Source organism: Cynocephalus volans, chromosome 8, assembly GCF_027409185.1.
Source record: "Cynocephalus volans isolate mCynVol1 chromosome 8, mCynVol1.pri, whole genome shotgun sequence".
NCBI lineage: Eukaryota > Metazoa > Chordata > Mammalia > Dermoptera > Cynocephalidae > Cynocephalus > Cynocephalus volans.
In genome coordinates, this window is record NC_084467.1 from 32,605,858 (window position 1) to 32,621,280 (window position 15,423).

General features: G+C 39.7%; 1 protein-coding gene across 3 annotated transcripts in view; it reads left to right on the forward strand.

The window, feature by feature from the left end:
- SMAP2 (small ArfGAP2) overlaps positions 1-2,834 on the forward strand; it is a 41,803-nt gene extending 38,969 nt beyond the window's left edge. For 2 of the 3 annotated variants that reach the window (XM_063105128.1, XM_063105129.1), the window contains exon 11: positions 1,437-1,486. Coding sequence is in view for 1 of the 3 variants with exons in the window: in XM_063105127.1 (XP_062961197.1) it covers positions 1,437-1,562 (126 nt within the window). In the remaining 2 variants the exon portion in view is untranslated. Of the gene's footprint in view, positions 1-1,436 lie in introns of all 3 variants that reach the window. The other variant, XM_063105127.1, reaches the window with a different exon arrangement.
- Positions 2,835-15,423: the final 12,589 nt, after the last annotated feature.

Here is a 15,423-nt window from a genome sequence, read left to right on the forward strand (position 1 = left end):
TTTACAGAAGAATGACAGCTAATGATTGAGATAGAACAGGGTTTTCACACATTCTCAAAGAATTACCCCTTTGGTTTACTCATTAGTTACAATGAAAAAAATTTTATGGCTAATACTACCTTAGCCAAGTGATAAAACATAAAATTACCAACAATGGGACAGATTAATATCATATGCTTCCTAATATCTTGTACTGAGAAGGACACAATATCACCTACATTGAATTTTTGCCAAAAATGTATAACCCGAATCCAATCATGAGAAAACACAAGATAAATCCAAACTGAGGGATATTCTGCAAAGTAACTGGCTTGGGTTCTTTAAAATGTCAATGTCAGGAAAAAAAAGGAAAGAGGTGGGGTGGGGGGAACTGTTCTAGATTTAGTCAAAGAGATATGAAAATGAAATGCAGCATGTATTAGAATATCGTATTAATGTTAAATTTCTTGAGTGTGTTAATTGTATTGTGGTTCTAGAAAAGCATTCTTATGAGATGCCTCCTGACTTATTAAGGGGTGAAGTGTCATGATATCTGCAACTTTCGATGCTCATCAAAAAATGTTTTGAAGTTTGTGTGTAAAAAGAGAGAGAAAATATAGCAAAATGTTAACAATTGGTGAATTTAAGGAAGAGATATATGGATTTCATTGTATTATTCTTTCAATTTTTCTGTAAGTTTGAAATTTTCTTAAAAAGTCGTTAGAAGAAAATAGTCTTAAAGAAAAAGAACTTGTACAGAAAATGTACTAGGCTCAGGAAATTTAAGGTGTTTTTCTTTCATAAATTATTTCTTCTGCTCACTGCTGGGGCCAGCCTTTCAATCTAACTCGTAAAGAGTCCTCACCCCTCCCCGCTCCACATACAGGCCAAGCTTTATGCCACTGATTCTTTTCTCCCAGCTCCTTCCTTCCCATACGTTGAAGACTCTGTTGGTCTTTTTTTATTTCCTCTTCCTTTCTTTATTCTGAACAGTCTAGTTTCTTCCTTTTTCTTTTTTCCTCTGCAAATGAGCATGCACAAGCGCTCTCAACAGACACTGACAGTGCTAGCTCTCTGCTGGAGATGAGACAGGAGCACTGGAGTGCGAGCTTTTCTTTCAACTCTTAGGGTTGGCTGGGCAAGTTAACAATAGTCCCTTTCTATTTAGCATGAGGGTCCGGAAAGGAAAAAGAGCCTTTCATGCTGCTTTTCTATTGACTCAATTCCTTCTTTCCATCCTTGAGCTTTAGTCTCTGTCAACATCACATTCCTGAAAAGTCCTTCATGTAACATGGTCTCATGTCCTTGAAATAATCTATTAAGGTCCAGAGCAGTTTGGTACTATCTCAGTTTCCTTTTGTCTCATTCTCCCCCTCCCTGTAGGCAGGGGACGCCCCCCTGCCTTTTGCACTAATTGGCTGAATGCCTGGTCTGAAAGTCTCCTCTCTCCCTTTCAGATGACCCAGCAGATGGCTGGGATGAACTTCTATGGAGCCAACGGCATGATGAGCTATGGACAGTCAATGAGTGGCGGAAACGGACAGGCAACAAATCAGACTCTCAGTCCTCAGATGTGGAAATAAAAACAAAACACCTGGATGGCCACCACTCTCGCCAGCCCTCGCTCTCCCCTCTCTCGTCTTTCTCCAACTGCCCCCCGCCCATCCCCTTTGCCTACCTCTCTCTGTTTGGTTTAGAAATTGCTCAATAAGTCATTTGAGGTTTGGCATTCTGCCCAGCCCAACCACTTCCCAAACACACAGACCTCTCTGTTGCTTTATGTTGTACGTGTCCCCTTGCCATCCCCACTTCCTCCCCAGCCCCTAGTCCTCTCCTGGCACCAGCACCTTAGGAATTGTTGGCAGAAGGCACATACACTGCGGGAGAAATGTGCATACCCTTGAGTATTTTCCCTCAAGGTTAAACCTCCTTTCAGACTCTCAGAAAGGTCTGTAGGAGTTGTATATTAGGCAGAGGAGAGGGTTTAGAGGTCCTTACATATGTTACTAAGCTATTTCTAAGTGTTTAAGTTTCTGGTTGAAGAAGGAAGTATCATGTTCCCATGATTTACAGGAATGAGGAAAGCACTGAAATCAAATTAAATACTCCTTGGGACTTGGATCAGGTCGACCCCATCCCTGGGATGAGGCAAGCCCCCTCCTGTGAGGATGAGCAAAAATACCACTCTCCTTTGCCCTGAGTTGCTTTCTCAATCTGGGCTTCAGGACTTGCCGCTTCAGTCAGCCTTTATTAGCACCAAAGACATTGTGAAGTTCCCACACACAAACACACACCCCGTCCCCACCTCCTGCCTGCCTTCAGTGCGATCTGGCTCCACGGCTGGAGGACCAACCCATGCAGTGGGAATGCAGCGCTTAATTTAAGTGTGTGCTGCTCACGTTTGTGTGAGTGTGTGTGTGTATGTGTGTGTGTGTGTGTGTGTGTATTCCACTTCCCACCCTCTCCCCACTTGCTCTGGGTATTTTTGTTTTGTTTTGTTAGTTTTAGGTTTGCAACAGAGAGGAGTTAATTTATCAACAGTCTAAAACTGTTGCTAGTTTTTCTTATAGTTAAAAAAATTGCCGTCTCATTGATAGCTCCCTTCCACCTTTCCCTCCTCCCAATTTGCCAACCACTCTTTCATGCCTGTGTATCCAGGGTGCTCTGTTTTCCCACCTTTTCCAGGTGAACGAGGCAGAGAGCCTGGACAGCTTTCCTCTCAGTCATTGTTCACCCCACTTGAAAATTCAAACAAGAAAACTTTGCTTAAAAGATTTCATGTGTGGGAACCACAATTCCTGGTTGCCTTTCTCCTGTGTATGTGTAAATTCCTTAATAAATATCGCAGGGAAGGACCATTTGCTTGGCTGTTACTATGTGTCACTCTTGAAGGAGGGGAGTTACACCCGAGTTTTTTGCTTTTCAGGGGTAGTTCCTTCACTTCTTGTATTTTACAAAATTCTGTTCAGTGCATACACAAGGGCCAGACCCAGGCTCAAGCAGTCAGAAAGGGGGCTTCTCTTCAGTTGTGTCTAGAGTCATGAGCAGAGGGAACTAGGGGAGATTGGCACCTGCTAGAGTCACAGAACACCAGAACTAGGAGCATGGGTTTTTTCCCCTACCGATAGAGAAGCTGAGACCCAGAGAAAGAAAGCTGTTGGCCAGGGGTCTACTAGAGAACCCTTGGCTGAGCCAGCAGTAGAGTCAAAGTGTCTGAACTTCTTTCTCCTTGTCCTTTCCCTATACTATGGCAATTACATAGTGAGTTTAAATTTCTCCCTGCTGAGAGAGCAGTAGCTTTGTCTGGTAAAGGTAATTCAGCCCTCTCTGAGCTGTCAGAACAAAAAGTAGGAGCTGAGCCTCTGAACCTGTGTCATGAATTAGAGACAGAACACTCATCCTGGGGGTAGTATGTCCATTTCCTTCTCCATTTGACTCCCTTTCTGCTCTCAACAAAAGGGATTTTGAACTCTCCCTCCTTCCCATCCTCCCTTTCCCCCTCTATCCTCCCTTCCTTCCTTCTTTCCTTTGAGTATACTTGTTAGTGGACGAATAGCACAGTGGCTAGGAAGGTGACCTCTAGATCATATCCCTTCTTACTTTGGGACCTGGGCAAGCTACTAAACCCCTGTGTCTCAGTGTAAAATGGGGCTAATGGTAATACTTAAGATGAAGCAATTCCTGTGGTACAATTAGCACAATATTGGGCACTTAGTAAGCACTCAGATGTTGGTGAGTATTACATGCCAGACCCGTGTTAGGCATTAATTCATTCAACAATAACAAGTGTTTACAATGGCTAAAAATTGTCCTAGGCTCTGGAGATAAAGCAATGAGTAAAAATTCCCCAGTCTCATGGGATAGCATGGTAGGAAAGATGAACAATAAACAAGTACATAAATTGTTTTAATTTCAGATAGTATAAGACAAAGGGAGAGAGTGGGTATGGAGGCCATTTGGATGGAGTGGTCCGGAGGAGGTTACATTTGAACTGAGACTTGAATAAGCAGCCAGTCATGTGTGGATCAGAAGAATAAGAGCAGAACAAGTGTAAATGTCTGTGTTGGAAATTGTTTGGCTGGAGAATGAGTTTGGGAGTCATTAGAGTATGGATGGTACATAAAGTCATGAAGGCACCTAAGGAGAAAGCATAGCAAGAAGAGAAACTGAGTCTTGGAGCTTTTAGAATTTGGGAAGAATAGATAAGAAAAATAAAATGAATCTGACATAGTCCTTGCTCTTAAGGAGCTCATGATCTCATGGGGCAACAAATTTATAATTTTTTGTACAATGGATTATGGGACTGCAGGGGCGGGGGGAGGAGCTAGCCCAGTCAAGGAAAACTTCCTAAGGACAGTGGCACTTGAGCTGAATCTTAAAGAAAGAAGCAGCTAACCAGTGGGTGGGGTGAGGAGAAGAGTGTTCTAGACAGATAGTACCATGTGAAAAAAGATATTGAGACCAGCCAGAGCACAGACCATCTGGGAAAGCACAGCAGTTTGATAGTTCCAAGGTATGCTGTGAGTCAGGGTGAGGTAGAGGTGAGACAGGTGGAATCAGACCGGGTCACTGGGTTGAGGGCTGGGCTGGCGGGAGGGGAGGGTGTTTCCTATACCCTATGAAGGAGTTTCACTTGAAGTGTGAACAGTGGAATAATGTGGCTAGATATGAATTTTAGGTAGCTCAGTCTTGCATAACTGTGAACAACATGTTTGAGGGAACAAAACAAGAGCTAGGGGACCAGAGAGATGGCAAGAGCTGAACTAGGGCCACAGTAGTGGGGATGGGAAGGATGGAGTGGTTTAGAGCAGCAATTTATGAACTGCTTATGAGGCCAGATGTTAAAAGGTGTCCCACTGAAATGCTAAAATAAGTTTGTGAAAGACTGCATGATATATCACCTCTTACATCTAGAATATAATATCCTTAGTAATGGCTCTGAGAACTGTGGAGTACACATAAAGCAAATGTATTTCACAGGGCCTGGTTTTCCAGGGCCTTGCAGTTTCAAATTTGGCCTAGCTTCCTAAAAGTACATATAAAATGTTGACCTTGCAAAAGACAGGAAATTTTCCCCAGGCTAGTCTCTGCTGTAAGATAAAGAATTGTAGCACAGCAAGGTTGCTGGCTCAAAGACAGACAGGTTACTGATTGATATGTAAAGATACTGGGAAATTGCTGTAAGAAGAGAGAATGTTTGCTAAAATCAAGCTTTTGTTGGTGGATGAACTTAACTTCTTGCAAATTGCATTATGGAATGTCACCTTGCTTGTTTTACTGAATGTTACCAGCTTCTATTGTTAAACTTGTTAAACTGTACTTAGCAAAAACCCCACCTAGGTTCCGTTCCTGTAACTTCCTGGTCTGGAGAATAAATGCAGGAAAAGAACCCCAATTTGGCGTTAATTTCCCAAGTGGAAGGAATGCCTCTATCTTGAGGGTTCTGGGAGATTAATCCCTTTTCAGGGTTTCTCACTGCTCAGAAGAGATGGGCTTTGAGTAATCTTTTGCGGCTCCATCACCCAGGGGAAAAGGGGTGACAAATCCATGGGAGGCCAAGCAACAGAAAAGTCCTGTAGTAAAGAATTTTTTCATGATTTTCTAGCATTTACCAATACTTATCTTACCATGAAATCCATTTTTCTGGAGTATCTAATAACCATAGAATACTATTTGGGGAAAGCAACCAAAACAATACTTTAGTAGATAGAGTTGGAAGGTTATGGGTGAGATGTGGGATGGAGGGAGAGGAAGGAGTCAGAAATCTCCTATGTTTCTAGGTTATGTGAAAGAATTTACAGGAGGAAGAGAAACTGGCTTTTCTCTCTAGGAGCGGAGGAGAAGTGGATAATTAGGAGTTTGGTTCTAAATGTGTTGCCTGTGATATATCCAGGTCTGGGTGACCAGCTGGAAATTGGATTTAAGAGTGATTGGATTTAAAATTCAAGGAAGAGGTTGGTCTGGAGAACTTAATTTGGGAGTTAGCCACAGGGAGATGTAGCTGATGCCATGGGAGTGGATAGGATCACATATGGTGGATTTGTAAAGTAAGAGCAGTGGGCTGGGGACAGAACCTTGGGGAAATATTCACTTTTAATAGGAGTTAAGGAAGAAAGAATCATGGAGAGGAAGTGGAGGGGGGATGAGGAGGAATAGTCAGTTATGGAAAACAAAACAAACAAAAAAACTCCCAGAAAGTACAACGTCAAAGAACCCTAGGAACTGGAATATCTAGAAGGAGGGATGATCACAAATGTCAAATCAGCAGGGAAATCCAGTGAGATAAGAATGGATAAAAAGGGGCCGAGCCCGTGGCGCACTCGGGAGAGTGTGGCGCTGGGAGCGCACGACGCTCCCACGCCGCGGGTTCGGATACTATATAGGAATGGCCAGTGCACTCACTGGCTGAGTGCTGGTCACGAAAAAGACAAAAAAAAAAAAAAAAGAATGGATAAAAAGACTATTGAATTCAGCACTTGGAAGCTTCTGCAAAAGCAGTTTCACCGAAGTGGTAGGGCTGGAAGCCACAGTATGGTAAGTTGAAGAGTAAATTGAAGTAGTTGAGAAAGTAGAGAAACAGGCTGTATTAAAGTTAATATACATGGTAAGATTTTAAGGGCTACTCTTAAGAATAGACATAGAGTGTGTAAATTCCAAACTAATAAAGAGGAAAACATTGGAATAAGAAAATGCAAATAAACAAAAATATCAACAATCTCCTTCCCCCCAAGAAAAAGGCAAGATAAGAATTTTTTAAAAGCATAGAAAAGTAGGGCTGGCTGTTTAGCTTACTTGAGAGAGCATGGTGCTGGTAACACCAAGGTCAAGGGTTCAGATCCCCTTACTGGCCAGACACCAAAAAAATAAAACTTTAAAAAGCACAGAAAAGTAGAATAGATAGAATTAAAAAGCAATATGTCCTATACTAGTCTAAATATATAAAAATATAATAAATATAAATAAAATTAATATAGTTAAAATATTGAGATTTACAAATCAGACTTTTAAAATCCATTCCTTCTGGCATCTCAGACCTTTCTTCTAAGATCACTTTCCCTCACTTGACATAAAATCTTTTGTAAGTTACTTTACTGAAGGTCTCTCTGAGTCTTGCCTGAAGCATAAGGATAGAAAAATGTTTAAAATAAAAGAATGGAGCAAGCAAGGTCAGGCAAATACTAACTAAAAGTTAAGTGGGGATCATTTATATTTATATTCACAAAATAGACTTTAAGACAAAGCATTGTTAGAAACAGGTAGGATTTCTATGTAATAATGGAAGGTTCAATTCACAAGGAAAATATAACAATTCTAAACCAGTATGCATTTTTTAAAGCTTCAAAATAAATAAATAAAGCGAAAATTTATAGAACTTCAGGGAGAGACAGAGTCCCTCATCACTGCATAAAAAATCTCCACCAGGTATTTTGTGGAAACTGACAAGCTAATTCTAAAATTTGTATGGAAATGCAAAAGATCTAGAATGGCCATGACAATCTTAGAAAAAGAAAGAGCAAATTTCAAGGGATTACACGACCAGATTTTAAGGTTTATTATGAACTAGAGTAATTAAGACCATGGGTTAGGTGCAGGATAGACATGTAAATGACTGGAATGGAATACAGAACCCAGATATACTGATTCATAAAAGTGGCAATGCAAAGCAGTGGGTTAAGGGTAGTCTTTTTAAGAAAGGATACTGGAACATTAGATACACATATAGAAAAAGGTGGAAAAGAAAGTTGATCCCCCATCTCATAACAAAAAAATTCTATATGGATTATAGATCTAAATACGAAATTCAAAATAATAAAGCTCCTGTAAGATAATAAGAGAAAATCTTCATGACCATAGTGGAGGGGAATATTTACGATTTAAAAAGCACTAAAATATAGAGAAAGATTGATAAAATTGACTACGTTAAAATTAAGGACTGTTTGGGCCGGCCTGTGGCTCACTCGGGAGAGTGTGGTGCTGATAACACCAAGGCCATGGGTTCGGATCCCTATATAGGGATGGCCGGTTAGCTCACTTGGGAGAGCGTGGTGCTGACAACACCAAGTCAAGGGTTAAGATCCCCTTACCGGTCATCTAAAAAAAAAAAAAAAATTAAGGACTGTTTATCAAAAGGTTCCATTAAGAAAATAGAAAGGCTTGCCACAGAATAAGAGAAGATATTTCAAACACATGTGACAAAGGCATTGTATCTAGAATATAGGAACTCCTGCTAGATAGACATTCCTATGACCCAACAATTCTTCTCCTAGGTATATACCAAATAGAAATGCGTGTACTTGAGCATTAAGAGACATACACAGGAATGTTCATGGAAGCATTATTTACAATAGCTCCAAACTGAAAGTAATCCAAATGTCCATTGGTAGAAAAATGGATAAATTGTGATATATTTATACAATAGAATACTATACAGCAATGGAAATTATCAAACTACAGTTATATGTAACCACATAGAAGGATCTCACAATGTTGAACACATTTTTCACTATATTGTTCAGAACTATGTTGTATCCCTAAATATTTGAGCATGCACCACCTAAGAGTGATATTCTGTATAACCATGATACCATTATCAGACCTATGAAAATTAACAGTAATTTCATATTACCTACAGTCTGTTTTCAATTTTTGCCAGTTATCCCAAGAATGTCTTTTGTTGCTTTTCTTTTTAAACCAAGATCCAATTTAGGTTTATGCATTGCATTTGGTTATTATGTCTATTTGGCCTCTTTTAGTTTGGAACAGTGCCCCTAACTATTTTTCCATGACATTGGCTTTTGGAAGGGCTCAAGCCAATTATGTGGTAGAAAGTTCTGTGCTTTTGATCTTGCCAGAAACTGGAAGTCAGGTCTAGAGACTTGATTAGATTCCAGCTAAATATTTTTGGCAGGAATATCTCATAGTTTATTTTGGGCATATCATATCACATCAGGAAGCAAACAGGAAGCACATAAAGGAGGAGGCTTATACAGTCATTGGAAAAAACATGAGGAATTTGTATGAAAATATTGAGGGTTTTCAATCAAGAAGAGAAAGATGTAACAAAGTCTGGTGGTATTTATCGATATGGATGCACCTACCACAGATTTTGGATTTAATGTCCTAGATCCAGCAATTGAGCATGTTCTCATAGACAAAGCTGAACATAATACTGGCCTATCTTAAAAACTGAGATGACAGAAATTGCTTTGTGGAGAAAGAAATCCAAGAGGAATTCTGGGATGAATTATCAAAAATGTTATACCTTTCTTATCCCTGACAGAATCCTGCACACTTTTGTTACAAAAGAACTAGAATCATTATTACATGATTTAGCAGGCATTCTCTATAGGTCAAGAATGCTGGTGGAGTGTAAGAGTGCTTCCTATATTCAGTGGAGTTTTAATGTTTCCTATCGTAGCCTTTAATGATCACTCACCTGCAACTTATTGTTATCAGAATGGATACCCAAATCTTTAGAGGTGGTTAATTGAGGATAGAGTCCCAGATAAATCGCTGTAGTCACACTCGATCTGTATTGCCAAAATCCTCTAGGTTTGGAGACAGATAGCATTGAGATAGAAATGCAGCCCTGCATTCTACTGCTAGACTTGAGCTGGTTCACAGATTCAGAGTCTATTGAATAGTGCAGAGGCCAGGTATCCTGAGGGGGGATCTTATAAAAGCCCTACCAGTGCATAATGTGTCTCTTATTCCTGGCCTTCCCTAAAGGGACATATTACCATTTAATAGAGGTAACTTTACCCTGGGAAAACTACACAAACATTTGGACAAATGAACACTAGCTATTAACTATTATTATTTCCTGAATACCCATACTACTGTTGACCACTTGTCAGAGTGTGACCATGTGGGGACCAGGTAATGACAGAGTTTTGACCTAAGTTAGCCTCGCCATAGGCTCAGTGGAACCATAAACCTCTCCTCTAGTAGTTCCGTAAGTTCCTGAGTGTCTAGTTGGAAAAGATGTCCTTAGCAAGTGATAGAATCTCCACATTGGCTGGCTCACCTGGGAAGTAAGGGCTGTTAAGAAAAGAACGGAGAAGAGGCAGCTCCTGGAGCCCTTCCCCACCAAAATAATAAATCAGTACAGTACTACATCCCTGGAGGAATTGCAGATTAAAAGCCTTCATGGATGTGTTAGTGTTGATTGCCGTCACGTGTCTGTTTAACTTGTGAGCTCAGCTGGTGCAGAGATGGATGGGTTTGGGAGAATGACAGTAGATTATCATTAGCTTCATCAGGTGAGGAAACCCATTGCAGTTGCTGTTCCAGAAGTAATTCCCTATTCATTTTTTTTTTTTTTTTTTTTTTTTGGTGACTGTCTGGTAAGGAAATTGAACCCTTGACCTTGGTGTTATCAGAAGTCATTTCCTATTGAACCAAATCAGGATAGTGCCTGACAACAGCTATTACTAACATCACAGTTTTGGAGAGGGGCAGTCTATTCCGGTAAAAATATCAGAAGCAGTTTGCTTTAACTTGGTAGAACAGCAGTTTGAGTTGACCATCCCATCTGGGGAATATGTCAGCTCTTACAGCTAAGCCATAATTCAGTTGATGGAGGCTTTGACTATCTCACTATGGTATATTGTATTTTCCAAAGATGGCCACACCAATATATATCCTATCCCTCATACTTGTCTTATAGTGACATTAGCATCCTTCCATTGAAGGTTGGGGTCTATTTTCTCTCCCCTCAGATGAACCTTTATAACTGCCTTGACCAATAAAATACAGCAGCTATGATACTGTGTGACTTCTGAAGCTAGGTTATAAAAAGACAGTATGGTTTCTTCTTGCCTATCTCTCAGGACTCTTGCCTTTTGAGCCCAGCCACCATATTTTGAGGAAGCCCAGGCCACATGGAAAGGTCAGGTGTGGGTGTTCTGGCCAACAGCCCCAGCAAGGCCCACATGGTAATGAATAAGCCTTCAGATGATTCTAGCTCTTCGCCTTCAAGTCTTCCAGCTAGGCCCCCAACATCACAGAGCAAAGACAGACTGTCTGCACTGAGCACTGTCAAATTCCTAACTCATGGAAACTGAGAAATAATAAATTATTGTTGTTTTAAGTAGAAAGTAATAAATAATCTGTAATCTGTAAGGAGTCCTGTCACATCGATGAATTATTTGAGGCATGTTGGGATAACGCCTTTAAAGTGAAGAACAACTTGCTGAAGTTTTTAGTCCTCTCTATTAAAAGAGTATAGTACTTGGTGAGTCAGTTTGGATTTCTGAAGCACATGTGTCATATTTGGGTGTGTTGGTTCGACCAATTTTTTGGGTAATCTGAAAATTGCCTACTTCAAGTGGACCCAGAGTGGTGAAAGTCTCTTCTTGTTCAGGCTATACACAGCTCTTCCCTAAGGCCTTATGATTTGGTAGGTTGGTAGCAGATCTGGATACTGTATGGAGACTCTTACAAGTTCCAATGAAAGAATCACAAAAGAAGTAATTATAGTGTTTTAAGTTATGCCCTCTTTGGCATAACTTCTCCACCTGAAACTTGTGGAGATTGAACCACAGATCATGAGGCTCTTGGTGCCCTGGGACCAGAGCTGCCCACCATGAACTGGGTGGTGGTCTGCCTGGGGCATGTCCTTGGGGAACCACCAGTGTCAGTATCTTTAGATCTTTTATCTTAAGCCAATTGGAGTCACTGGAGAAGTTTCTTCAAATTTGCTACTCAGAGAGTATAGACCTGGGTGGGAGCATTTTGGGAAGAAGGTTAGGAGTCTCAAGTTCAGTGGGTGAATTTTCATTTATCCTTGTCCCATCCCATCCTCCATATTCAGCATAGTACCTGTCCTCAACTGGTGTCCTTCAGAGACCCCTCTATTTTATCCTTTCCCGAGGTGACTACTCCAGTCTCCTGAAGAGGTAAAAGAAGGGTAGTCACCTGATTGTAGAGTAGTGCAGAGATGCCTCTTCAACAGTTCTGTCATCAATATTCGACTTTTAGCATCACTTTCACTCCCCATTTTCAGGGGTACCCCAGGCAACCAATTTGTTTTTCGGGATTCTGCAAGGGAAATTAGGTTGCTTTCTGGCTTTCCCCACCGTCTGCTCAGCCTGTTCAGGACTCATAAATCTGACACCACTCATCCATCTGTTTCCCAGTTGCCAAAATTTTGTTGTTGTTTTTCTCTTCTTCCATTTGATTTGTCCCTGCGGGTTTCTGCCTTTGGTTTTAAATCTCTTTTTCTGCAATTATTATGGGATTTTATGAGGGAGTAGAGCTAAATGCATAAGTTCCATCTGCTCTTTTAACTAGAATTTAAGAGCATAAAACAAAGATAGGGAGGAAGGAAGGCCAGAAGATGAGACCCTTGTTTTGTGAAGGGATGCAGTTTTCCAGGGAACGGAGATGTAGACTGAGAGTCTCAAAGAAAAGGGCGCCTGTGGGATGAGGGTTGTGACCACAGTCCTTGTGAGGGCTCACATTGTTGAGTACTTTCTCTTTAAGAGAGTTCAAGTTAAGTACAGTTTGAATTCTGAATTTCCCTGACTCGCCCATAAAAATTAGCATAAAACTGTGCAATCTGGTTTATTAATTTTGGGGGGGCTTAAAGAAAGCAAGATGAATATGGTTTTGTTATTCTCCATTGTAATGTATAGCTTGATGAATTGTCTGCATTTATTTTTAATGTGTAATAGAAGAAATATAGCTGGTACATTAAATATGAAACTTCAAGGATGTTATTGCTTGGGATGAGAGTAATATAGGCTGGTAAGACATGATAACTTACCTTACAAGGACTCGATGACTTACAGGCTCTTTGTCCACACATTCAGTGATTGTAATTGAGGTTCTCTTAGAAGCAGATCCTGAGACAAGCACTGGAGTGCAAGTAGCTTATTTGGGAAACACAGGAAATACCAATAGGGAAGTGGGAGAAATGAGACAGGAAAAGGAAGATAGCCACTAAAGGGTACACTAGTAAGTTAGCTACCACTGTAGGTGACTAGAGCTTAATCTCAGTGAAACTGGAAAATTTTGCAAAATACAAACCTCAAAATTATGCCACCCAGTGATGAGCACACTGGGCATGCTCATACCAACCAATGACTCTTATTGGTTGAGGGCTGTTGGTGGGGGTGGGAGAGGGAGGGGTCAGTGTTAATTCCTTGACATTTGGGGCAGCTCAGCTTCAGGCACAGAGATGCAGATACTGGCAGCTGGAGCCACTGGCAGGTCTGAAGTATATGCACAGGACACAAACAGCTCTGGCTTCCGTAACTAACTTTTCCATCACAAATGCTCAGAAGAATGTATGGACTCCTTCTGCATTGTTTTCAGCATTGGTCTTCCGGAAGATGACAATCATTTGTTATGGAAAATAGGTAGAAAGATATATAATTGTAAATCAGAATTGGGCCTTACTCTGTCATTACTGATAATGTTAATTTCCTTTTAACCCTATCATGAATCAATGGTGAAAATAGTGTTTCTAAAAGATGAGGCTGAGAATTGTAATGGAAATGCAAACAGTAGTGGTGATTTGAATAAAATTTATTGATTATCCACAGGGAGAAGTGGGCATGAAGGTTTAAGATGAATACTTAACAAAACTGTTAAAATTGTTAGTCATATAAGAGTGGGTCACTGAATTCTCTCTTTTTCTCAGTTCTGTGAAGAGATGGGCAATGATTTTTAGAAGCTACTGTTTTATTCACAAGCTCATTGGTTTTCCCTCAAGAATTCCCATCTGTCTCTTCAAGATGCTAAAATAACTTCATCTTTCTGGTTCACATACACTTTGTGAGAGCATTTGCATAACTGGCACTGGCTCAAATATATTGGTCACTTGAACAATCTAAATTCAGTTGTACAAGGCAAGGTTTCAAACAGTTTACCACTTAGGAAATTAAATGCATTAAATTACATTGTAGTATAACTGTAGTTGTGGGGTGTACCTCTTTGTAATGGTAAGTCAGATTTCTTTTGTTTGAATTATATGATTATTAACTTATCTGAACCTGAAACTGTACTTTAAACAACATGAAGACATACTTAAAAGACTTGATAAAATATCTTCATGGGGGTTTTCCTAATCTGATGGCAGAGATGAGTAGATAAGGATCTTTCCTCAGGATCTTTGTAGATATAACCAAAAACTTGATACATTTTGAAGAACAGATGCTGGATATTGTATTAGATGTCCTATTGAAATAATACTTCAGTAAACAAGAATTTCTCATGATTTTGGTTAGTTTGTAATTGCACCAGAGAATGCCATTAAGTATCTTGCCCTTGCACACTATGCAGGCATGTGAATTAGGATTTCCAGGGCTGGTTCATATCAACATTGAAAATACAAACTTCTTATTAATATAGAAGGCCACATTTAAAAAAAATAATAATAAAATCAGGCCAAATATCTCTCCTCCTTTGAAACTGATAAACAATTCTATTCTTCTCATTGAGGCATGTTTTTTCAGAAATGTACTTCTGTAAATTGGTTGGATTTGTTATTTCTTTTCATTGTTTTATTTAAAATTCAAATTTCTTGGATTAACTATTTTTATTGTTTTCATATGGCATGTAATGATTTTCTGTTTATAGCAGACAAATTGTTCTCTTTTGAATACATTGATTAAAATAAAAAAGGGAGCTGAGAGCTTTGATATGATGCAGCCAACATCAGTTGGCATACACCCTGTATGGACTCAATGTTTATGTCCCCCAAAACTCATATGTTGAAATCCCAACACTTAACACAACTATATTTGGAGATAGGGCCTTTATGGAAGTAATTAAGGTGAAATAAGGTTATAAGGGTGGAACCCTAATCTAACAGAATTAATGTCCTTAAAAGAAGAGATACCAGAGAGCACTGACAGAGAGACACTCTCTCACCTGAAGCATACATAAAGAGGTCATGTGAACATACAACAAAATGGTAGACACTTACAAGCCAAGAGAAGAGGTCTCAGAATAAAACCTACCTTGCCCAGTAGGAAGTCCCCTTCTTGGACTTCCCAGTCTCCAGAACTGTGAGAAAATAAATTTCTGTTCTTTAAGCCACCCTGTCTGTGGTATTGTTATGGCAGCCTGAGAAGACTAATACAGTTGCTCAAACAGCTAACTAGTCCTAATAACATTACTGAATAATCCATCATTACCCAACTATTTTGAAATGCTACCTTTACGATATACTAAATTTAAAGTATCAAGTCTTATTCGGGACTTCCAATTTCATTTTACTAATTTATGAGTATACTTTGGTACTAGTTTATGTTATTTTGATTATCGTGCCTTTACAATACAAGATAGTATCTGGTAGGGAAAGATTGCCTTCATTATTATTGGAAAATGTTATTGATCATTATAGAACACTTATCATATCAGCTAAACTTTAGAATAATTTAATTTAGTAAAAAGAAGAGTTGAGATTGGGGTGTTAAAGTTTACGCTAACTGG